We start from the raw sequence: 26144 nt of genomic DNA, 5'->3' as shown, positions 1-26144 counted from the left end.
TAGACCAGTAAAATGTATAGGTACATCAGATCTGTAACAATGCAAATGTAAAAATTAACTTATTATAAAATTCTACATTGCACTTTATAATTAGGGTCTCGCAGTTATCATTAAAAATCTATTAAAAACCCACAAACAATTAAATTTAAATTCAATGATAAATCTTTGCTTACAAAAAATAATTATTGAACTGATTTTATCTATCATGTAGGTTCATAAATCATAAGTATTTAATATACTTAAATGCTAGTATTTTGATAAGTTAATTTGATTTTGGCTGAAAACATTACATTTATTATATTATTGATACAATATTATATACTATTAGAATTTAATTTATAGATTTTTCTACATTTTATCTTCAAACACCCATAAAAAAATTATTGCGGATTTATGCTTATTTTTTTTATTTCACTTCAAGTATTAGTAATTAATAAGGAATCTTGTATTCATTATTAAAGTTTTTTTAGAAAGCAAAAAATATTTTACTGTCATTAATTAATAGAAAATATACTAAGAAAATTAAAATGGTCAACCTTTTTTAATAAAACCTTTGCAATTATAAATAATTTGATAATTCTTGATTTTGATATGTCAAAAGTACCAAATTCATTTGTTACCTTATGCTTCTATCAAAGTTAATGATTAAAGCATTTTTTACTAAAAAAAAATAATAATTAATTTATATTGTTGCAAATTCAAAACATTCATTACACCACTTATATTCAAAAAATTTAAAAATTGCATTTATATATATTTTTAAGGAAACAACAAAAATGAAAAATCTGTTACTGATAAAATAATCAAATAAAACACAAGACACAGCATTAAAAACATTAAAAAAATATTTAATATCTTAAAATATCAATTTAATAACATTAATAATATTAGGTACATTTACAACAATTATTATGTTTATTAATATCAATATTCTATAAATATAAATAACATTATATAAAATAAATTTAGAATAAAAAACAATTTCCCCTAATATAAAAACAGTCAACACTGGAATGGGATGCAACTAAATTGCTTTGGTTTATTTCATAATTTCTTAAATGGTTAAAAAATTATTTTTTTGAATCATATTAATATATATTATGCTTTTATATATATATATATAATATTCAATTATTGTAAACATATGTTTATGCTATAATTAAATAATGACTTAAAATATTACAATCATCAGTCTTTTCCAAACATAATCACAATAGGCAATTTAAATTTGATTAGTACATTACAAAAGATAAGAAAAATATATTTGTAAGTATATAATGGTATTTTAATATTATTTTCCAAATTTACTTTAAAACATATTTATAAAATAAGTTGGGTATAAATAAATAAATAAATAAAATGTGCAAGAAACATTATAATAATATTAATATGTTATATAGTAAGCATTTTAATAATAATTATCACAATTTATCTATATTTTTAATGATTCAAATATTGGATATAGTATATTTTAACAAAATAATACATTAACAATGAATGAAAAAATAAATAGTTAACTGTCTTCTTATAACAAACTATTTATTAATGTTGCAAGTAAGAACAGACAGTTTTTTTCACTTCATTGATTAAAATCAAACAATTAACAGTAACAATATCTTTATAAATAGGTTGAACTGAAACATAAATATATATTTTAAAGTTATTTCAGTTATGAACACGTTTAATAATTTAACAATATAAAAAAATATAACTTACACATAAGTTTCTTAATTGGAAAGAATGATATCAAAGATTGTTCTTGTTTTTCAACTATATCTATGATACTAGGATCTTTAATATACTCTTTTAATTTCTTTAAAAGAGTTATTAATTCGTCTGCATGTTTATCATTAACTTTTGAGCAAAACACAAAAGCATGACCCATTTCATCAGGTTTCATTATACCTGTCTAAAATGAAATATAAAATAATGCAATTAAAATATTTAGTTTTAAAAATTATTATAAGGTAAATTTAAAATACCTTTAGGAACATATTAAGGAGCATAAAGAAAACACCAACATTCACTTGAGTAAGCAACGGATATCCAATTACTAATAAACTATCAGAAGTTTGAAGTTTTTCAAATGATTCTAAGATAGCAATCAAAGAATCATGTTGTTTTCTATTATTGTTGATACAATCGCTGATATATATTGATGTTAGGTCGCAAACAATTAATTGTCCATTAATAGTTTGTCTTGGAATTTGAAGCCAAAAATAACTGTAATACATAAAAAATATTCCATATTAAAATTATAAGTTTGATAAAAATTTTACTCATAAATTAAAATGAATTTAAAACTAACTCTCTACGCTTAATATTATCCTCAATAGGAATAGTAAATAATGATCTTGCTCGATTACTATAGTCAATTAGTGTATTCACACAAAACTTAGAGTTACGTATCACAGATACAGGTTTACCCATTTGTATATTAAAATCAGATGATTGAATTTTGGCATCCTGTATGAAAAAATAAAAAATTTAACCAATTCTAATCATTTGTTAAGAATACAAAATAAATATAATTTCATCAAAAACTGATTATTTTTACTATTTTACTACTATGATATTACTATAAAATCAAATTATGAAATTAACCTCTGCAGTAAACCACAAAACAGTTGAATCATATTGCCATTGATATTGTTTAAACATGTTTATTTCATATTGAAGTAACTTTGCTTCATCCAATGCTTGACATTCTATCCTGCGTTGTTTCTCAGAAAATGAATAATCCATGACTAACTTTGTAGACGAAACTTTTGGCAAATCATACTGAAAACTCTATTTAATTTAAAATAATTTAGTATTTATAAAATAAGTAAATAGAATACAAATTTTATCATTTGATTTTTTACTTTTACCTGAAGTTTATTTTGTCCAACTATTTCCTGAGATGGGTCTATTGATTTTACTTTATATCTATTAACATATGTTTTAGCAACCCAATATTGTAACTCAGTTAAATATTTAATGTCATTTTCATTTTTTTTTACAAATCGTTCTATGTTGTTTTCAATAACTTGCATTTGTAGTTCACTAAAATATTTTGAGCAATTATACATAGAAGATAAGAAATCTTTAGGCAATTCTTTTAATGGAAATAAACAATTATCAGACACAGCTAAAATAATAAAATAAGTCACATGTAGAAAAAAATCAATATTTATGGCTTTCAATAATACATACTACGATCAATAGTTGAAAAATATGTATGAATCCAAGGTTCCACATGTTGTAAGCCCTTGTACCCACAACATATAATATAAACTTCAGAATTTCCTTGTTTACTAGTAACTGGTTTTTTTATTTGTACTGAATCAAAAGCACAGCATAACAAATATATTCGACATAATGAATTGCATTCAAATAAAGTGAACATTTTTAGAACAAAAGTACCACCTAAATATTTTTTTCAAAAACATTATCAAAACTAAAAATTCACAAATATGTCTAATATTAATACAACCTTCTTGAAGTATCATTAAGGCGACCATAGTTTCAACTATATGAAGTCGCATTACTACATTTTCTTGTTCATCAGGATTATTTTGGCAGTCCATACTGCCATCAGCTGTTACCTGGAGATTAAAAAAATAAAAATATTATTTAAAATAATAAATACAACTGACAAATAAAAGTTTTATTTACCAAGTTTGCTTCTTCACCAAAACGATTTTTAATAAAGGCATATAAATCTTTGTAGAAATATTTTTGGAAAATATCGCCAGTATGATCCTTACCAAAAAACCAATGATTTATTGAAAATAACATGAATCGATCATCATTTATTAAATCAGGATTACCGTTTCCTTCATGATATGGATTTAATGAAACTCCTATCCAATCCCACTTGGATGACAAAAAAAAATAAAAAATAAATAAAATAATTATTAAAACTTATTGAAGTAACTTACTTCAACATCTATTTCTTGGCTAACAATAAAGTGGTTGAGAGCAGAAATAAAACCACCAGGAGCTTCACATAAATGAACACTATACAATTTACCATTATCAATACTTTTCTGAGGTATTAGTTTATAATCATTTAATAGTTCAAAAAACTTCAACCAAGCCCCAGTCAATAACTCTGGATGTCCAATTCCTTTAACTTTAGGTAAGACTTTACCAGCTGGATTTGTTTGTTTTGTATTCTTATGCCATTCAGCTAAATTAAAATCATCAAGTTTATCCTTAACTTTATTAAGTGATTTTTTTAAACGTATAAAATCTGGTAACTAAAAAAAAATATAATAAAATTTTATTTAGTATATTTAGAATAACAATTAAATAAGTACTCTTAAGTTTAATAGTTTTTACTTTTTATTAATTATTACCTCATATTATTATTGTTATTATTATTTTATAAGCTTTTAAACTATCAAACAACTATTATAACATTTATAACAAAATATATATATTTATATAATTATTAATACTAGGACTTAAAAAATATAGGAGTTGTATATTGTTCAGTATGCTATTGATTTATAGCAGACCAAGCTAGAAAACTGAGCTACATAATATTGAGTTTAAAAACTGAAAATTAAAAATACATATTTCATTGATTCTAAAAAAAAGAGAGCATATTTCTTTATTTTCATATGCATATCATGCATATTTAATAGTTTTTTCAAACTATGTATTTTAAATAATCTTATTTAATTTTTCAATAATATAATTTTTTTTTTCTTGTGCATATTAATAAAATAGTAATTAATATTTAATAGTAATAACAATAACTAATAATCAATAAACATAAGAAATAAGAACATTGTTATATGTTTTTAAATAGTGAGTTTTTAATAAGTTTTTGCATATTTCAAATTTTTTCATGCATATTTTGTCTCTTTTAGCTCTTATAACTTCCAAACCCTAATTATTACAATCTTGAATGTAAATAAAAAATATTAAATCAATTTATCTTAATGCATTAACATCAGTACTATGCAAGGCCATATTAGCCATTAGGCACTATAGACACTGTGCCTAGGATCTAAAAACATTTTTAGGCCTACGAAAATGTGTGGCTACAATATTTTGTAGCATTCTTTTTTATTTATCTGTATTTAGAGCCTACGATAATGTTAATTCGGGCCTGATACTATGCAATTCATAATTACTGGGAATTTCACTACTTAATATGCCTGTGTATTTTATTTTTATCTAATCTGGTCTATTTAAGAATAAGTACCTATCTATCATTTGGAGCCCAAATTAAGATTATCTGATAATAAAATTCAAAACATTATATTTTATTACAACATACTTATTTTAAGAATGATAAAATAAATATTTAATAATAAGATTTGGAGAGGATTATATGCACTACAAAATTGAAAATTTCAACTTTGATTGCTTATTTTTGGTTGAAAATGTAATTTAAAATATAATATGATTAACTTATAATATAACTGAATTACACATTGGGTTTAAAATTAAAAAAAAAAAAAGAATTTTGTTTTAACAAAGTCTGTCCATCTATATTAATAAAAATTTCTATTCATTAACAATAGATATATTTAAAAAAAAATACCATCAGTATCACAAAATAAAACTACAAATTGACACTAATTAATAATTGGATATAATTATTTACAAGGAATATTTTTAAAGTACCTATCTAAGGTTGAGTGTTGACCCTTGAAAATTTTTAGGTTTACTAATATTTATAAATTATGATTTGTATACTATGTTGGTTTAGTAATTTAACTTATAATATAAATTATTTATATTTTTGTAGTTATTTAAAATGTTATTTTTAATATTATATGAATTCAAATACCATGAAATTGTGTAGTGTCTTTTAAAAACACAGGTATATTAGATAATCATTTACAATAATATAATATAAGTCAAAAAATAATAAAGTTACAAATTATAGTATGCCATAATGCTATCATTATTTTAATTTTCTATCATCTTAGGGGATAACAAGCCTAATCTAAAATTATGAACTGGTTTTTTTTTGCCATTAATACACTGCTTGTATAATTCATTTAACAGTCTAGATTATATTTTTCCTAGTACATAAAAATACTTAATTGTTATTATTTATTAGGTAATTACAATAATTTATAATTCTTTTGAAACTAAATCAATATGTGAAAAATATAAATTATTTAAATCATTCTTATCATTTTTAAATGTCTAAAACTTTAATAAATTACAATATGTTAAAAATTCATTGTGCACCTAATAAATTAATATAAAATATATTATGTATAATGATCTTAATTTTTATGTTGATTGAAATGTTAGTATCAAATAATAATTAGTTTGCTAAACATTGATTTATTTATATATATTTAGTTAATGTATGTATAAACAATATAAAAGTTAAAAATGAAACTTAATGTCTTAAATTACCTCCCATTTACACTGACTTAGCATGGTGTCTGGATTAGGAAGTTTCCATTTGCTTTGATTTGGTATGCAAAATTGCTTAGAAAACAATTGAGCTATAACTTCGTCATATTGCGATGATTTGTTTTGGTAGCCGTTATAGTGTTTCTTGTCCCTTATCCCATCTTCTTTTGAGTACTCGTAAGAAGTGTAATTGTTATTAAATGAATCTTCGGTTTTGTCCATTTTAGTTTGCATTACTCGTAGAATTTAAAAAAAATAATTTACTACTACTTGGAAAGTAATTTATAATGGACGATAATTATGGAATTTAAAATATTTAATAACAATTAACATTACATTTTAATCCCTATTAACTAGCATTTTTTGTGTATTACGATTTGCAAATTATGAGTAAGAACTTAGAACTTTGAAGATCAACGTTGAGCGTTGAGCGAATACTAGAATTAGAAATTTATTTAGAATATATTATAAAATATTAAAATCAGAATGGTCATTGGCCTGATTTTTTCAATGATAACAGCTTTCTACTGTTATCGAATATTATGATGTGTCGTGCGCGCCTTATTTTCTAATACCGTGTGTCCGCGTGTCATTATTGGTATTTATTTTTATCATCTAGTGACACTGGCTATCATAATAGTTTATGGTGGTAGTAATAGTATGGTGTGCTGTATGTTTAGATATAGAATATGGATTAATGTTGTACACGGCAGTAAACACACATAACTCGCTTTAAAATTAAAATATAATAAAAAGCCTATGAGATGCCCTAGATAATAATCTCACTTTTAAATTTCAAAAGAGGTCAATTCATTCTAATTTTCAAGCTGAAGGAGCTAAACGTGATCTTCTGAGAGTACTATTTGCCATGTTACGCATTTGTAAGACGAAGACAACATATGCGGATACGACGTCCTCTTAAGTGTAACTTTGTAAGTTGACACTGTTAACGTTAAGTATTGACTATTGAGTTTTGAGTTTTGACACTTTGACAGTTGTTACCTGACTTCTGATAGCTGATATCTACAGACAGATTGATGAGAAAAATGTATTATCGATATTTGTCGTTGAGAACATTTTTCATTTACTTAGATGTGATTGATAATCAGTAATGATAGGTCAACTTGCTATTAGGGTTTTAGATGAATGGAAAATTCGAAACACGTCATTATAATATAGTATTTACTATACATGTTAGTTTTTATAATAGGTATATCTTATTAAATTACTATGACTGTGTTTTAGATTTTTCATGAACACTCTAAAAAGTTGTATCGTGGGCTCTAACCATTTTGAAGTGTTTATTTTAAACAAAAATTATCAATCATTGATCCATTAGATTTAAAAGGTACTAATTTACTAAATTTGTTTTATTTTTCTACAGTACATCATACATACCTATTCCTTGTACTTTAATTTGTAATAATAAATTAATATAATATTGAGATCTATGAAACTTTTTGAATAAAGGGGGGCATAGCCCTCCACTATAACGTTAGTATATAAACTTATGTCCCACCACAGAACCAATTCCTAATTACGCCACTGGATCAGACCTGACTGGCCTGACCCGCAATTTCGCCTATGCGTATAATTGACTACAATATACATTAATTGTCATTTAAGCTTTGTTCATAAGCAATAAAAAACTTACAAATAGCTTATTTTCCAATTTTAGTATTAAATTTAGGTTATTTTCAAAAATACTTTCGTATTTTTATATAGTAAATCGTACACATGGCATCATATTGTATATTTAAAATGTACCTAAACAGTCAGGCGGACTAGACGGTTATCGGTGACGATGTATATTATAATGGTGCAGTACTGAGTACTGGTGTATTGCAGTTGTGCACAAAATCGCTGCGTACATTTGTACAGTGTAAAAATTACAACAAATCGAAACAAGCAACCCTTGTTATAATGGAATTGATGTTCACAAAATATTACAATGCACATTCGTTTCTGTAGTTCTGTAAACATAAGTGACATAAGTCATAACTCATAACCAATTAAGTTGTTACTTGTTTTCCGAAAATTATTTTCGACGTCGCCGCGTCGTTACGCGTCGGCATCGGCATTATAATTTATTTTTATTTTCATTCGTTTATTTTACTCCGATTATCAGCTGGTAATGCTAGTCGATCATTATTTAATATTTATCATCGGAAATTCAAAACAATACAATCTTATTTATGTTTTTTATCGACCACCCACATTAACGTATAATAATATTATTCGTGTATTTGATTTCAATTTTTAAAATTAATTCAGTATATCAAATACTATAATGTAATTTTTCAACAATATCGTTAGAGAAGAAGATGGAAATAAAAAAAAAAAAAGTAGGCCTATTCCAGACATAAAATATAAACAAAATAAAAGGTAATTGATGAATAACTAAAATTTGTAAACAATTATTTAATACCATTTATAATTTATATAATATTGGTTATATTTTTTTGGACGTGCACTACTTCATTAAAAACCCAAGAGTCGCCACTGCCCTTGATAAGACTTTAGGATCTTATCTTGTCTTGTCTAAACAATTGTATATTTATATATAACCAATACTGGAGCTTAGATTTTAAAACTTATGAATTTGTATTGTAATTTTTTAGAAGAAGGAATAGGTTATTAGAAAAAAAAATGTCCTCACAAAGTGTCAATCGACAAAATTATTAGGTTATTATTTTTAAATTTTTTTATGAAGTAAAAATTAATATTTGAACCATAATAATTTTTAATATTCGCACATAATACACATCTATAATTTTCAAAAAATTTTTATTAGTGATTAACATTGTAACATAAATATTATTTTTTTTCAGAAATAGAAGAGAGTATAACAGTACAAAAGTTATTGTGTTCTATTGGTAAAACAAAAATAAAAAGCCTTAAACATTTTTATAAAAATTACTCAAATGAACCTACTATATTGGATTTTAAATTTTCAAATAAATTTAAAAAAATAAACTATCAATTAACAAAAGAAATTCAAAAATTGAAAGAAAATAATGCCCTCATCAAACTTTGATTTAGAAAAATATCAGGAGGTTAATATTTTTAAATTATTTTATGAAGTAAAAATATAATATTTAAACCATAATAATTTTTAATATTTGCACATAATACACATCTACAGTTTTCAAATTTTGTTTATTTGTGATCAGCATTGTAACATAACTATAAATATTATTTTTATATTTATTTTTTTTCTTAGAAACAGAGAATGTTGTACGAGGGTTATTAGATCATAATAATAAAACAAAAATAAAAAACCTTCAAATTTTTTATAAAAATCACTCAAATTAACTTACTATACTGTATTTTAAATTTTCATATGAAGTAAAAATAAATAAATAATCAATTAAAAGAAAAAATTCAGATATTGAAAGAAGGTAAAAATAATGCCCTCACCAAGAGTCAAATAGGCATTATATTATCAAGTTAATATTTTTAAATTATTTTTCTTTGTTATAATATTTAAACAAATATAATTTTGAATATATATACATAATACACATCTACACTTTTCACACATGTAAATTGTAATTGATAATGTAATATATTAATATTAATTTTTTTATATATTATATTTTTTTAGATTTGATTAGTGACAAAAAGTTTTTATTGAAATATAATGGTAATATAAAATATAGAACCAAAAAAATATTTATAAACTAATTAATCTGTCTCCATTTTTTAGAAGAAATGAAAAAAATAATTTCAAACTTGTCTGAAGGAATAATCAAATTGTAAAAACAAAATGTCACAACGAAGAGTCCATTGATGAAATTTTATTAAATTTTTTTTATGAATTATAATATTTTAACCATAATAATTTTTAATAATTGCGTATAAATTACATCTAAATTGTTCACGCTTGTATATTTGTAATCAATATTGTATAATAATATTATATTTTTTTAGAAGAGGAAAACATTAAAAAGTATTTATCAGATCTTAGAGGTAATAAAAAATAATAAATATTTAACCTTATCAACATCTTTTTAAAATAATTGTTCTACCTTAATATTTTAGATGAACTTTCGGAATTTAACCTAGAAGAAATGATAAAAGAGTATATTGGAAAGAAAATGATGTCCCTAAGACGGATACTCATAAACGTCATAGTTAATGGTATCGAACTAAAAGAAGTTTAAAACAAATAATGTTCTGTGCATAGGCTATGCATTTCTTGCTGTATATATCGACCCAATAATTGTAAAATATAACACATAATTCGGGAATACATCATTCCAAAACCTTACTGCAAAAATTTGGATCATCGAAATGGGACCACAAATAAGAAAAAGGACAGGCATAGACAAATAATTCTAGCATTGAATTCTTTGCATTAAACAAATTCACTTCACCAGTCAATATGAATCTCTCTTACCCAACTTCTTACTGATTTCACTCTATTTCTACATCATCACATTAAACACATTTGGTCCACCTAATTGTCAAATGTCCCAGCAGAATTTGCCACCCAATATAAACTTCCACCTATCTAGAATAACCATTACATAATTTAATCGCTTACGGTCACACACTTCTACCTGCCACATGCATACAAACTGGATTTAAATAACTCTCAATTCTGCACCTTACATTTAACAGAAAGTCCTTATAATTTATCCCACATTCTTTTTAGCTGTTTTTCTCTGTACATGAAACAAGCCCTTTATATCACCCCAAACCTTTTTCCTATTTTTAACTCTAAATCAGAAATAGTCATAAATTAAATTACGGCCTTTATATTGAAGTCCAGCTTTAACATCTAATTTTATTGTATAATTGTTATTCTCTAAAATTGTTGAACTATAATTGTATGTATAAAAAGTCAATATAAAAAAAAGTTACAAAGTTACGAAATTATTCTTAAATATACATATTTGATAATTATAAATGTGTATGTGTTATTATTACTAATTATAAATGTTGCTAATTTGGCTAATTTGTTACATTAATTATCATACATGGATAAGTATTAAAACTGTAGAATTGTATTATATGTAAATATTGAGAATTATAAATCTTGTTTTATCATTATGTAGATAAAGCAATTTTAAAATAAAAATCCAGGATTTTTTCTATTTTTTCTCATACAGACTACATGGGCGACTAATTTTTAAATTTTTAGACTGTTATTCATGTGTATTTAAAGAATAATGAAAAACGGTGTAAAGTAGTTTCTGATGTTCAATATACTGCCATTGTTATCGTCGATTAGTCCAAAACTACCTTTACTTTTTATTTATTTACAACTATGGTAATTTTATTATTCGGTTGCAACTTGAACCAACAGCAAAGCTTCGCATAGTACTATATTATGCAGCTTAGTCAACGATTTTGTTGTAGCCACTCTAAATTTAACATATTCTACTGGTATAATAATATATGCTGGTGGTATTTTGTCTACTTAATATTTAGACAGCTATCGTCTGCTACTTAGTTTGCAACTGAAAAACACTGAACTTTTTTGACCATAATAATTAGTTCACCTGTAATTTTACGTAGTATTAATTATTGATAAATTATTTTTTCAATGGCATTATTTCATAATATTTTGTCAATGCCCATTATTTTTTCATGTACCTGGTCCCTATTTCCCAAATTTTAATGAATCAAAAGTTTTGCAATAAGCTTTTCAACATTGATGCATTTTCAGCCGTAAGACATTTTTAGTTTAGGATTTAGGAATGTAGTATCAACTAGACTGTTCATTAAATCCGGCTAGTCAGACAATTGAACGCGGTTTCCTGGTAAAATGAGCTGTTTAAACTTGAAAAAAAAATAAAAAAAAAATACTGTCTTATTTTCCTTTCATATATCGAAAAATGCACGGTTCCAGTCATCAACATGTCAACTTTTTATGGTAAGTCAAGTTTGCGGTGAGTCGAATCTTAGTAAGATTATCTTACATCTCTCAAAATACTAGCACACCACAGTGACAAATAATTATGGTCATTGAAAACATTTGTAAATTGATTCATTCGGTTCAATTTATATTTTTTTTATTTAACAATTATGTTGCTATAGATGATAGATCTCATTTCTTGAAAATATTGTAAATTTTTTTTCTGTTAAATTAATTATATATTTAATATACTCACAACAAATGTATTATTGAAACCAAATAATTTAATATTTAATTAAATAAATATTTCATTTCTAATTAATAATTAATACGTAAATAGTTTTAAACAAATTCATAGTTATACAAAAATAGTAATTTTTTTATGTATATTCTATACCATGGTTACGTTTTGATAGATACAGTTAGACATTTACTACCATGTTTTAGTAAGCCAATCAGAAAATTAAATATTAATATCACCTGAACGGTGAGTTATGACTAATTCCTGAATTTTGGCCAATGAGCAATGACCATTCGTCAACTATCCAGTTCACCCTCCTCTATGATGAGTTAAAAGTAACTATTAAATAGGTAGTTAACAACTAAATATTTAAATCATTGCTTAAAGGTAGTTCTTTAAAGAAAAAGAACTACATTAAAAAAATAATTAAACAAATAAAGGCCACATAAAACATTAAAAAAATTGTGAGTACATGTAATTTAAATGATATATTTTTATTTATTTCTCATTTGAATTGGTTTCAGATAGATAAATTAAAACCTCAAGACATTATTTTCCATCTCTAATAGTTAAATATAACCAAAGTATGAATCAGTTTCCAACAGAACAAAAGTCATCCAATGGAAATCTTTTGTCTGTGTTTAGGATAATGTGGAACACTAAGTAGGTTACAATCTTATATAATAATCCATGAATACCTTTAAAAATGAAGAGGTTTATTTTCATATATGACTGTCCCAGGATATTTAGTTACCCAAAAAAAATAACACCTCTTACATGATTCAAATTTTGTTCAATTTATTATTAAATACTTGCTGAAAGGATGTAAGAATTATAATAATAATATTGCCAATATCCTTTCTAATATATATGTAATAGCTATGTCCCACGATCATATTTGCCATTTAATTTAAAAGAAATTGGATTATTTATAAATAATTTAGAGTACTTCTTCATAGACAATATTTTTAGTCTTATTTTCTCTAAAATGTCACCAACTTTTTAAAGCTTATTTTATTATTAATTGACATTTTAAACATTATCGATCTTTAACCCACCGCATTGTATCATTCATCAGTGCTATTATTTTGTTTTCATTTAACAGTCTTTTAGACTTATTTACTTTTGCTTAGCTCCTGACTATTACATATCTCAAGAATTGTTATTAAACACAAACATTTTTTTTTTAAAATCAAACAGATAGTTTCATATAGTAGCACGTACAAACAAAATACAAACTCTTTAGCTTTATTATTTTATAATATAGATTAGTTTAAAAGTAGTAGCAAAAGATTATATGAACTATGAACATACATTAATCTTACATATGACTGATTTGTGTTGTATTACAAAAAAACTAAAATAATTTACTCACAAAATACTACATAGTATTGTGAACACAACTATCTAAAATTACCCAAGTTTTGTACCTATAAATTAATAATTATTCATAAACAGTATGTTGCTCAAGAATATGTTAAAAATAAATTTAGCCAGTGAAACAAGACATGATTGTAAAAGATGTGTTGATATTCATTCAACTACTGTTAAAGATCTTTATAAAACCATCTGGAAACTCAAGTAATTAAAAATTTAGATATAAGTTATTTGTGTAGGAAAAAGAATAATGTTATAAGGTACTTAGTGGCATAAATTAAGTTCAATTACTAGTGATGCAAAGGCATATTCCCAACTTATAATTTCCAATATACCAATAATCCAACTTCCTAAGTAAAATTCTTCCTAATAAACTATATATTTCTTTAAATAATAAATATATTTTAAATTATATATTTGGTAACTAAAAAATTCTGTTGTTGTCATAGGTAATAACCTAATTATTTATGGTGGTTACACAATGTTAGAATATAAATAGAGATAATAATTTAATTGAAAAGATCTAATACATGTACAAAAATTACAATTTTATACCTGTCTATAAATATATATAAATAAATATAGTTATAAAATTAAAAATAATATTGTATGTATACAATTTTAATAATTTTCTGGTGGTGAAAAAACATGCCTTTGCACCACTCAGTATACGCTTCTATAGGTACTAATATCTTATTGATTTTAAAATGAATATGGGCATTTATATTAAGAATATAAATTAAATATCCATTTATTGGAGTGTAATTATTATTTGAAATAATTAATATTAAATAAATAATAATAAATAATTAATAAATAAATAGTTTTTATACTCTATCTTATATTTGTTAGATATTTTTAATTATGTAATTAACATATAATAAAATAAAAATGTATGTATACATTGTATACTAAAAACATTATCAATACTACCTATGTAGAAGTATAGAGATAAGCATAATAAAATTACCAATCTTTACACTAATTGGTAAACGTGATAAAATTTAATTTTCAATAAATATAATAAGGCTTAGGAAAATAGTTATTTAATATTTATCAATATATAAATTATGGTAATTTATAAATATCTTGAAATGAAAAAAAAAATTTCCCAATGTTAAGCTAAACCATATTTAACAAAAAAATTATTTACTAATTTTTAAACACTCAAATAAATTATAAATTTGAATTTCACACATGAACTCAATACAAGAATGTTTAAACAAAATATGTTAAGTAGCAGTGAAAACCAAATAGTTAAATGGAAACGTGTTTATTTATTTAAATTTTAGTAAATAAATGTATATATTTTAAAATTATAATATGTAACTCTTAGTTGTAGTAGTGTAACCAAAGGTTATAATTTTAAATCACAATCTTTTAAAAATAAAATAGTTTTATTTAAATATATATAATATATATTATTGAATTTAAAGTAGTAACACAAGAATATATGAATATACATTAATTATATTATGGTCTATGAGAAAATTATTATTTTGTCATTGGAAAAAATTAAAATGGTTTAATACACAATATATTACATAATATTGTGAAAATATCCTATCTAAAATTGTTAAAATTGTTGTACCTATAAATTAATAATTAAAAATAATTCATAAACAGTATGTTGCTCAAAAATATGATGAACATAAATTTAGTCAGTGAAGCAATATATGATTGCAAAGGATGTATTCATTTGCATGCAACTCTAACAGATTTTTACAAAACCATCTGGAAACTCAAGTACTTATAAACAATTATCAGATATAAATATTTATATAACAAACTATGTTGTATATCTTGCTTGATTTTTTTGGGAACTCATTAAAACGCTATTTTTCTCTGACAGGATGACACATTAGTGGGTTAGAGTATATTTTGGACATAGTTAATGGGCATTGTAACATTGCTTAATAAACATATTTTGACTTTTTTGATTAAATTACCAACTTTAATTAAATTTAATGTTTCCTATAAATTTAATACATATAACATATTATCATATTTACTGGTGGTATTTATGTATTATTATAACATAATAGCATAAAAGTATAGTAATTATTAATTGATAAACAGTATAAAAATATTATTAACTTTTATTTTTATATCAAACACATATATCTAAATCAAAGTCAATATTATCTTGTCAACTTTGGCTATGTAAAGGTTATTTTATCTACAAAATTAATATAGCTTATCTAAATAATTTAAGTACTTAGAAATTTAATGAACGGAAAATTAGTTTAACTTTTAAGATATTGTAATAAATAATAATACTTGTAATTTAAGATTTTGTATAATTTTAATTATTTTTAATAGTTACATGAGAGTTTGTTCTTCTGTGTAGTTTAATTGTAAATAATATAGTACAGGCATGTTAAACTCAAAGTATCAAGTGAGCCAAATATATTGAATAGTTCACTATTCACATAAACAGGCTGTACATAAATATTTACCAAAAAAAAAAAAAACATTTCATACAATTTTTTAAATTTTATTATTTATGAACACAATAGGTGCAATTAAATTATTTTTCATTAATTTGGCAATATTAATAATTTTTTTTATTGTAAATTAGTAAATTATTTTATCATTTATTTCATTGCAAAAATACTACAATTCCAATTTTTTTGAAATTGACGATGTTCATCAGTAATTTTTTATTTATTACAACTACTTAATTTTGACAAAGACATTTTCAAATATTAAGTTTTTGGAACATTATAAACAAAATAAATACATAAAAAAAATTTAACTCAAACACACGGTAGTTATTGAACAATTAGATTAGATGTTGACAATAAAAGAGGCATGCGTGTTGCATACCTACGTTATTAATCTAATATATATATATACATAACTATCAATAATACTTATTCAATAACAGTTAATCAGGAGATAAGACAGTATAATGATGAATAATGTATACCAAATATACCATTCTTTAAGATAGTTATAATACAAAATTAACAATTTTGTTTTATTATTATTTTTTTAATTTGTTCATTAATATTATAACTATGAGCCACATACAATTTAGCTGTATGTTTGACATGCTTGATGTAGGATTTGATAAAAGCTCTTGCAGTAATAATTATTGTATAAAATAATTATTTAAAAGTGTCATTAGAAAAATATGTAATTAATATAAACATAAATAACTAAAACTAATTATTATAAATAGGTATTAAATAAGGTAAAAAAAATAAAGTGGTTCAAATTGTTAGATAGGGAAATTTTATAATATAATCAAAGTAAGTGTTTAACTTTGTATGTATTGCCTATCAAAATTAGGAAAGTATCATAATGCTTATGTAATTATCATATTGTTAATTAGTCCACTTAACACTAACATTTATAGAGGCATTAGCATAGACTATATGAGAAGGAATGTAGTTTCAAAATAAATCTAGGTATATGATATGGTATGGATTTTGAATTGAAATTGAATATGTATAATTTATAGTATGAAATTATTTTTTTAAATAATCAAAATAATGAACAGAAATAAATAATAATACATAAAACCAATAGTTGTTATACTCTATTTTATATTTATTAAATATATTTTCATTATAGTATTTTTAAGCAACTAATATAAAATAGAATATAACAAAAATATGATTAAAAAAAATATCACTTTTAAAAGAACAATGATTAATATACTTAAGATAATAAAATTTAATTTTCAATAATTAAATCTTGAAAAAATAGTTATTGATCAATATGTAAATTATAACTTTAAATATCTAGAATTAATTAAATCTGTATGTACAATAACAAAAACCTTTAAATTTATTTTAAAAAATCTATACACTAATGTTCACCTAAATCTTATCTAATATTTATTTTTCTATTTTTAAGTAATCTAATAAATTACTAGTTCAAATTTCACATATAAACTCAACAGACAAGGATATATAATATGTTGAATGGCAGTTCAAAACAAAATGGTTAAATGTAAACATAGTTTATTTATAATAACTAATAAAATAGGCATGTATAAAAATTTAAAAAAGAAACTTATCAGTTATAATTAAATAAATTATTATTTTACATTATCTCAAAATCATCTCTTAGGTCATTATACTCAAGAACACGTTTCTTGATAGCTGAATTATCCACCCACGTAACAAAATCTTCTAAAGGTCTGAAAATATTATATTGTTCAATGTTAAACATTTTTATTTAATTTAAGATTTAGCTTAAAATTTAATAAAGTATTATGAATTATGTTAAGTTATAAAATTTAAGTTTCATTTATAAAATTATAATGTTTTTAAATAAAATATATACATTATTTATTTAATTGTTATTATTAAAATGGATCAGACTTGGAAAATACATTTTGAAGTCATATAACAATATTAATTTCATAGATATTACAACAATAGTAAACTTAAAAACCAAAAAATTTCTATAATACATAACTTTAGACGCCATATATTGGTATGGTTTTGATATCGGTCACTTGAAATTAATATTTTGTCCATTGGAAATAGTTATCTTAATTTATTTATTTATATTTAAATGCCTCAAGGTTAAGAGTACAAAGTAAAACTACATGAATTGAAAATATGAATACAAAAAAAAGAGAAAAATAATTTAACTAAAGATGTAATTTTCTTAATATAAAAAGCAAAGAATTGAAAAATAAATCAACTTCAAATAAAACATTATATTATTTTATTCACTATAAATATTTGTTTAATACTGTGATCACTAATTGATATTTGTTATTGTTGATATATCATAATGTATATGAATATATCGATCCAAAATTTAAACTATTTCATTAATTATAATTATTTTAACAAGTTCACAGTCCAGTTACTGCTAAAGCAGTAATTTAAATTTTTTTCAAATCTGATGCAATGGATTACTACTGATATAGCAGTAATTTACAAAACCAACGAAATCGAGCATTACTTCTGATGCAGTACTATTTTTAATGATATCAGACGAGACTGAAGATAAGACTGAGCCATTACGTATACTCATACATTTGGGCATGTAATAATATCACATCATAATATTATTCCAAACATAACATGTTTTATTTTTATACTTTCTAATAGAATAAAAAAGTGATTTTCTGAGGTAAATACACGAATAATATAAAAAAGTGAGGTGTTCAGTTCGAAAATTAGAAGTAAGAATAAGTTATTTAATGAATTATGCATGGAGAAAAAGGTAAGCTTAGAGAATAATAATTATTGAAAGACGGAAAATAGGTTAATTTCTTAAGAATATTAGATAATTATTACCTGTATAATATACAACTTAATAACTTAATCTTCTAGGGTATTTTTTATACTTTAGAGTAATTAAAAATTATTAAAGATTAATCAGATTTTGAAATATTTACATATATTAACCATTAAGTCATACAATTAGGTTATCTCAAAAAATACAATAAAATGAAACTAAAGCAAAAAAATGGGATAAAACATATTTGACATACCTTGATACTAAAAATGCTGGATCTTTTATTAATTGTGGACCAACTCGAACATGCCCTTGTTCTATATAGGTGATAGCAGATTTCAGTGTTTGGACCATTTTAGACCGAACCATTATAACAGGTAATCGGCGTCTACAAAAACATGATGCAGTTATCTTTGAACAAAGTTCAAAGTTCCTTTTTGTTGTTATTAATCCCATCATGTATCTAAAATAAAATACTTATTTAGAAATATATTGGAATTATTGGACATTTTTTTTTTTTTTTTTTTGTTATCAGCAATAATGACCTTTTTTACAGTAAAAAAAAAAAAAATGTTTAATTTTCAATTAAAAATGGTTTATAGTAGCAAATTGGTCTAATTTATATTTTGAGAAGTAAAAAGCAAATAATTCTCAGCACTTTTTTTTAATAACTGCGGAAAACAAAATAAATTAAGGACCTTTTGAGCCACTTTGAAAATACATTTAGATCAGATGGGTTGTATACTAAAGTATACATGTTAGATTTGGACTAAATAAAAAAGTTTTAGTGTATAGATAATTAATTTTTTTTTGCTTTTTATAAAACCTTAAAAATTTAACATAAGGTCTTCATTAGTTATCATTGTTATCGATAATATAAATTTAAAAACAAAAAGTTGAGCATAAAATTTGATAAAAGTGTATAAGTATTAATGAGTTAGGAAATTAGGAAATTATTTTGTAGTTATAAATTCATAACATTTTTAATATTCATATTGGCTACCTTGTTGTATGCGCTCTACCGGCCACATTACAACTGCAGTATGCGCTCAACCGTTTTATGTTTGATTGCACTCTACCGTTTTTACCACTCCAATTGTAAGTAATATAAGTAATTATTTTTATTACACCATATACACACTATACACAAGTGATAGGTACAAGTATTAATTTTATATACAGATAAGTCGAATTATAGGAATATTTGGAAACCGTATTTTTAGATTTATTTTATTCCGACAAACATCGCAGTTTATATAATTTTGAAAATAATAATATTATCTAGACCGGCACGGATTACGATTACAATTTAAAGATTATATATAGATACATTTATCGCACAATATATTTTCTACATTTACTAAAAAATTTTTAAAAATTAAAAAATTAGTAGCTGATTCTTCGTTTTGAATTATGGTATAAAATTCTTTTGCAAGTATATTGAAAAGTGAAAATAAAAACTGTGTAAACCCAAGAACTGTCGACCAATGACTAAATACACAATCAAAAATTATATCATGCAGTAAAAGAGAGTGATAATCTTTATTAGCATTAAGTTACGATAGTAAAGATAAATTGAGTAGTAGAGCGCATACGATAAGCAGGTAATTGCAGGTAGACCACGTACAACAAGATAGCCTTCATATTAAGATTTAAATATGTAACACAAGCTTCTCTATAAGTTTTCAACCTAATGTCGAAAAACAAAATTTATTTATTAAGAATGTTTGAAGTTCAAATTTTTACTACATTGCAAATATTCAACCTTTTGCCATAAAATCATAATTTATCTTTAGAAATTTTTTATTATTTTGTTGTAATTAAAATATAAATTACCCTTAATACTTGAAATTTTGATCAACTATTTAAATTGCTATTTTTTATTACATAGTATAATTTTTAAAATATAAAAACTTTTTGAGCTATTTGTAGCATATTAAGTAATTTTTAACATTTTTTTCTATAGTTAAAAAAATTTATTTATCAGGTCAAAATCATAAGACATTTAACACAATTTTTTATGAGTCGTTTTTATAACTGTATATAAATATTAAAAATTCATAGGCACAGCTTAATGTTTGTTAAATGTATTTAAAGTTTAAATTTTTATAAAATTTGTAAAAATAAGATGAATTTACAAATTAAATTTTATATAGTTTTCCATTATTTAAGAGGTTTTACAAATGTAATACAATATTCATTATGAGTAGTTCACTAGTATTTTTTTTTTTTTATATTAACATTTGAAGTTTATAATTGGTTGAAATTACATATTATGTGAATAATGTTCTTTATTTTGTTATAATTATTATTTAAAAATAATTCATGGAAAATTTTAAGCTTTTATGTATATAAAGAAATTTACTTTACACAATGATATTTTCTAAAATATATAGATTAATTTTAAGATATTACCTATTTATATTATTAATCTATTCAAACTGTTTTTTGTGGTATACTAGCTTTGCCTTAAAAGTGAATAAAAATAATATGATATAAATAATATATAGTTATAATAATAAAATAATAATATAATAAATTGCAAGTTATTGGAAAAAATAAATCTACTTAATATAATGCCAAAAATAAAATAAATGATTTAAATAGCTGTATAAAAAAACAAATCATGAAATATATTTAATGATTTAGGCTGACAGATTATTTCCATTCACAATCGTTTTTCATGTACAATCATAAATCATTGAATTTAAATTCAATATAATATCTATTTAAGTGATTTACAATACAGCAGAGTGGTACGCATTTTTTTTAACGTTCAATTCAAATCGGATTTAGATAAAATATTAACTAATATACGCTTTAAAAAAATATTAAATATTACTCAAATATTTAAAAATAGTTATTAATTTAGATAAGAAAGTATCAATGTGTGATTATAATAGATAATAACAGAAATATGCAATGAAAAAATGTAATATTAATTTTATTTAATTGTAGTTTAGTTTAAATTAATAAAAAGCTATATAATTGTCAAGTTTAAATGTCGAACTTGAAGATTATACAAATTGATTTTGTTGTAATAATTATTTGAACAAAATTATTTTTTCCCCTTACACCTAGTAAATGATAAATTATTGAGATACTACTATACATTGCTTTAAAAATAATTAAAAATAACAGTAAGATAAAAGATTTTAAACACACTAAACAAAATTAAGAAGGTAATTTTAGTTGAATTAAATTTATGTCTGTATTTTAATTTTCAATCAAATTGGTTCTAAGTAATAATAATATTTTTATTTTTAACATAAAATTCCTACGTTTTAAACATTAAAAATTTGTTTTTTTATTGAAATATTTAAGGATAGAGAATATATTAGATATTCAATCTTACAATTTTTCCAATAATTGAGCACCTTTTTCATTTCGAAATGGATCTTTAGGTTCTAAATTTTTAATCTTTTCTGCTACAGTCCGTATTTCTCTGGATAACCTATTATATCTAAAACACGCCAAAAATACAATTAATTGTTCTTACCTTGAAAAATTATAAACTTACAAAGTGTAATGTTCTCGTTTTTGAATCATGTACTTCTTCATAATTTTTAATTCGTGTAAATTGTTGTCCAATTCCCATGATATGAAGTCAACTTTCTTCAACAATTTTTGTTCGTGAAATTTTAATTTTCTAACCATTTTGATGTTATAATGATTTTATTTAAGAATTATTTAACAATGCGATTCAAATAATTAATAAACGAAAGAATAACTAAATAAGAACATTCCAAAATATCAAAAACGTGTCTGATAGTTGATACTGTAAGAGTTAAATGATAAGATAACAGATTATCATTGCTTAAGATAAATAGAAGACTTGTTATCAGTCAACAGGAAGTCCAACATTTTATTACTTTATCTCTGGAATTATCCAAAAGTAAATTTAAATTTAAAAATGACAAATCTTAATAATATTTCACTCGTTACACCCACAATAAAAGTAATTGCATGATCATATTATTTTCGATTGTTTACTGAGTTTATTCACACTAATCATGAGTCTATTAAACGCCAGACAGTAATTAATATTATTGTTAACAATACATTTATCTCGTTCACACACTGTAACATAGTTTTTTTTCCATTTATTGATAGCGTACGTCACATAATTCTGTGAAATTTTTCAGTCTTCTTAATCTTTCGTCGATTAACATAATAATTGGCACTGGCGTTCGGCATTTCGGCAGTCGTATAGTCATATACTCACATAAAAATATTGTATGATATAAACAGGTTACCGTTAACTAATCATTTGTTTTAGTATTTGGGTTTGTCATTTTGGTAAACGTTTTACCATGTTATTCTCGAAGTGAATTCAACTCGTCTCAATCGCTGTTTTGTATGATACATAACAGTAACTAAAATATAACAAGCTCGTGTCGTTTCACTCATAGCAAATTACAGATTACATAACTATTAACTATGGCTGAACCTGACGAAAATCCTTTTGGTGATCCCACCCCTTCCGTGGGTCATCCTTTTCAGGTAATTATTTAATGTTTTTATTTTATTTTTATTTTTATATAAATAAATTTAGTAGGTCCTATTTTATTACAGATAAATAATTTGTTTATCAAAATAAGATCACGTTTATATAGTTTATTTAAAAAAAAACATAACAATGTAATATTTATTTATAATTAAATGTAAATGTATTGGTCATGTGTATTTTAACAGAGATTTCATCACATATGTTTATGAACCATGAGATTCAAATATTATATATTTTAATACTACCTAAGGGAAAAATTATTATTAAAAATTGTAGACTTCTAACTTGCTCCTTATTAATACAATCAAAATTATATGTATATACCTATTTATTCATTTAATATACATTAGGTATGGGAAGATAATTTATAGATTACAAAGCAATTATTGTTATTCTTAATATTAATTGTCATTACAAATGTTATAAATAATTTAAGCAGATAACGTTAAAAAAATGTAACTTTATAAGTATATGTTTTAGTATAAGGGAAAAATTGTGTTTTAATTATTTTTTTAGGACCCTTCAGTCAAAGAACTAACAAATAATAAAGTACAATCTTTAATTGAAGACTTCAATCCATTTGGAAAGGATCAAAATGTTGTTAACAATGCGGTAAAATTATAGCTATTGTACTTTATTATTACTATAAATATTTTGTTTAGTTGTCATTATTCTTTAGTTTTAGTAGTTTTGTGTTTTTGTAATTTGTTTTCAATACTAATTTTTATAATATGTGATACATATTTATAATTTATACTTATAGAAAAATTAAAAAAAAATGTTATTTCAAATCTTAAAAATAAATTAAATTAGACTACTATTCATTACATTTATATTTTATTACAGAAACCTGTAAGAGGTGCAGCCAATCCACCACTTAATTCTATGCCTGCTGTAATGTCACCTACACAAGAGTATCCTATTACTCCACAAGTTGCTCCTACTTACGGAAGAAATCCTGGCGATGTGTCAGCTGATTTATTGGTATTTACTTTGTTTATTACTGGTTTCTTTGTATAATTTGTACTTATTTGTGTCATCATTTAATTAGGCTAGAAAAGCTGAACTTGATCGAAGACAAGCTGAATTAGATAAAAGAGAAGAGGAATTGCGTACTGCTTCAATAAATGGTATTTGTTATCATATAACATGCTCATGTTTGTATAAAAATTAATGAAAACTTTTTTTATAAATTGTTCAAGTTCGTCAAAACAATTGGCCACCATTACCTAAAGGGTTTTGCTATCAACCATGTTTTTATTTGGATATAAGTGTAGAAATTCCACCAGATTTTCAACATGTTGTCAGACAACTATACTATTTATGGTTATGTAAGTTACTAAAAATAAATAAACTTACATATAAATCAAATTAATATCAAATATTTATTTTATAGACCATACTGGATTGCTAGCATGCAATATATTGATTGGTACCTTATTACTTTTCTTAACTGGAGCGATAGCTACATTTATTTTTTCAATCGTTTATGCTGGAATATTAGTACCACTATCATTTTTATTTTGGTTCCGTCCAGGATATAAAGCTTTTCGGTAAATGTTAAAAAGTTCCAATTTTTTTTTTTATATAATTAATTAATATTTTCTTTTTCTTGTAGTGACGACAGTTCTTTCAACTTCATGCTTTACTTCTTTGTGTTTTGTATCCAGTTTGTTATAGCAATAGTTCAAGCATTGGGCACATATGAATCGGGTTATTGGTAATTATTTTTAATATTTATTTAATTGTATTATTGTAAAAATTTTAAAATTTGTATTTTTTGTTTCATAGTGGATTGTTTATGGCTGTTAAGCTTTATGAAAACTCTCATCCATTTTTGGGTACTTTAGTAACATTGATGGGAATTGCTTTTGCTCTTGGAGCAACTATGGACTTCCTTTTGTTGACTAAAGTAAAAAAAAATTTAATATCGCTATAGTCAACAATTATTATGATTTAATTTTTTTTTTTAGATTCATAGAATTTATCGTAGTTCAGGCGCCAGTTTTGCTAAAGCACAAGAAGAATTTCGTTCCGGTGTTATTTCTAGTGGTGCAGTCTCCAATGTCATTGCATCCAATATCAGATTTTAAAATAACAAATCATACATTCTCAATATATATTCTATTTAACACACTTAATATTACTTTGGAATATACATTGTTATATTGTGATCAATATTGTACATAATGCAACTGAAAACAACATTTAATCTTTCGCATATTTTAGCATAATAGTCATTACTCAAATATTTTCAAGCAAAAATGATAACAATTTCATAATGATGAATCATTTTTGTTTGAATTTTATTAATCATTAGGACTTTTTAAATATATAAAATTATTTTGTCCTAAAAATTATATAATAGGATTTTAATTATCCTATATATTATTGTCATTTTTTCTCTATTGAGTTCAGAGTTATATAAACATAATATATTTTATGATAATTTATTATGGTTTTTTGTTTTATATACAATTTTTACATCATTAGAAGTTTGTTTGTTTGTTTGTTATTAATTATATTCATTCCTAAGTCTTAACTATATAAAATAATGTAAAAAA

At 23.2% G+C, this 26144-nt stretch overlaps 4 protein-coding genes across 6 annotated transcripts; 2 read left to right on the top strand and 2 right to left on the bottom strand.

Moving 5' to 3' along the window:
• Positions 1 to 1542: 1542 nt before the first annotated feature.
• LOC112599827 (cap-specific mRNA (nucleoside-2'-O-)-methyltransferase 2-like) lies at positions 1543 to 6857 on the bottom strand. The gene is made up of 11 exons (XM_025346895.1): positions 6376 to 6857; positions 3924 to 4244; positions 3658 to 3858; positions 3476 to 3587; positions 3196 to 3408; positions 2871 to 3130; positions 2605 to 2790; positions 2309 to 2466; positions 1983 to 2223; positions 1717 to 1909; positions 1543 to 1634 (listed from the first exon to the last, which is right to left on the bottom strand). Exons 1-11 carry the CDS (start codon positions 6607 to 6609, stop codon positions 1543 to 1545), a joined length of 2211 nt encoding a protein of 736 aa, XP_025202680.1. The 5' UTR covers positions 6610 to 6857.
• A 5386-nt stretch (positions 6858 to 12243) lies between these two features.
• On the top strand, positions 12244 to 15615 carry LOC112599810. Its single transcript, XM_025346872.1, has 4 exons — positions 12244 to 12275; positions 13029 to 13145; positions 13941 to 14063; positions 15486 to 15615. Exons 1-4 carry the CDS (start codon positions 12244 to 12246, stop codon positions 15613 to 15615), a joined length of 402 nt encoding a protein of 133 aa, XP_025202657.1.
• A 2242-nt stretch (positions 15616 to 17857) lies between these two features.
• On the bottom strand, positions 17858 to 22764 carry LOC112591574 (U3 small nucleolar ribonucleoprotein protein IMP3). The gene is made up of 4 exons (XM_025335455.1): positions 22591 to 22764; positions 22426 to 22533; positions 19327 to 19533; positions 17858 to 18012 (listed from the first exon to the last, which is right to left on the bottom strand). Exons 1-4 carry the CDS (start codon positions 22725 to 22727, stop codon positions 17916 to 17918), a joined length of 549 nt encoding a protein of 182 aa, XP_025191240.1. The 5' UTR covers positions 22728 to 22764; the 3' UTR covers positions 17858 to 17915.
• A 248-nt stretch (positions 22765 to 23012) lies between these two features.
• On the top strand, positions 23013 to 25897 carry LOC112591374 (secretory carrier-associated membrane protein 1). 3 transcript variants are annotated; one of them, XM_025335290.1, is made up of 10 exons: positions 23013 to 23028; positions 23350 to 23573; positions 24097 to 24192; positions 24427 to 24564; positions 24632 to 24710; positions 24783 to 24911; positions 24977 to 25133; positions 25199 to 25300; positions 25372 to 25492; positions 25554 to 25897. In XM_025335290.1, exons 2-10 carry the CDS (start codon positions 23511 to 23513, stop codon positions 25671 to 25673), a joined length of 1005 nt encoding a protein of 334 aa, XP_025191075.1. In that variant the 5' UTR covers positions 23013 to 23028; positions 23350 to 23510; the 3' UTR covers positions 25674 to 25897. The 3 variants fall into 3 exon arrangements, with proteins under 3 accessions (XP_025191075.1, XP_025190997.1, XP_025191144.1); XM_025335212.1 differs by lacking the exon at positions 23013 to 23028 and having other exon boundaries at positions 23180 to 23573; XM_025335359.1 differs by lacking the exons at positions 23013 to 23028; positions 24097 to 24192 and having other exon boundaries at positions 23180 to 23573.
• Positions 25898 to 26144: the final 247 nt, after the last annotated feature.

The sequence above is a fragment of the Melanaphis sacchari genome, unplaced genomic scaffold (genome assembly GCF_002803265.2).
Source record: "Melanaphis sacchari strain LSU unplaced genomic scaffold, SCAv2.0 Contig0_pilon_pilon, whole genome shotgun sequence".
Taxonomy (NCBI): domain Eukaryota; kingdom Metazoa; phylum Arthropoda; class Insecta; order Hemiptera; family Aphididae; genus Melanaphis; species Melanaphis sacchari.
This window is presented reverse-complemented; position numbering and strand designations above follow the sequence as displayed.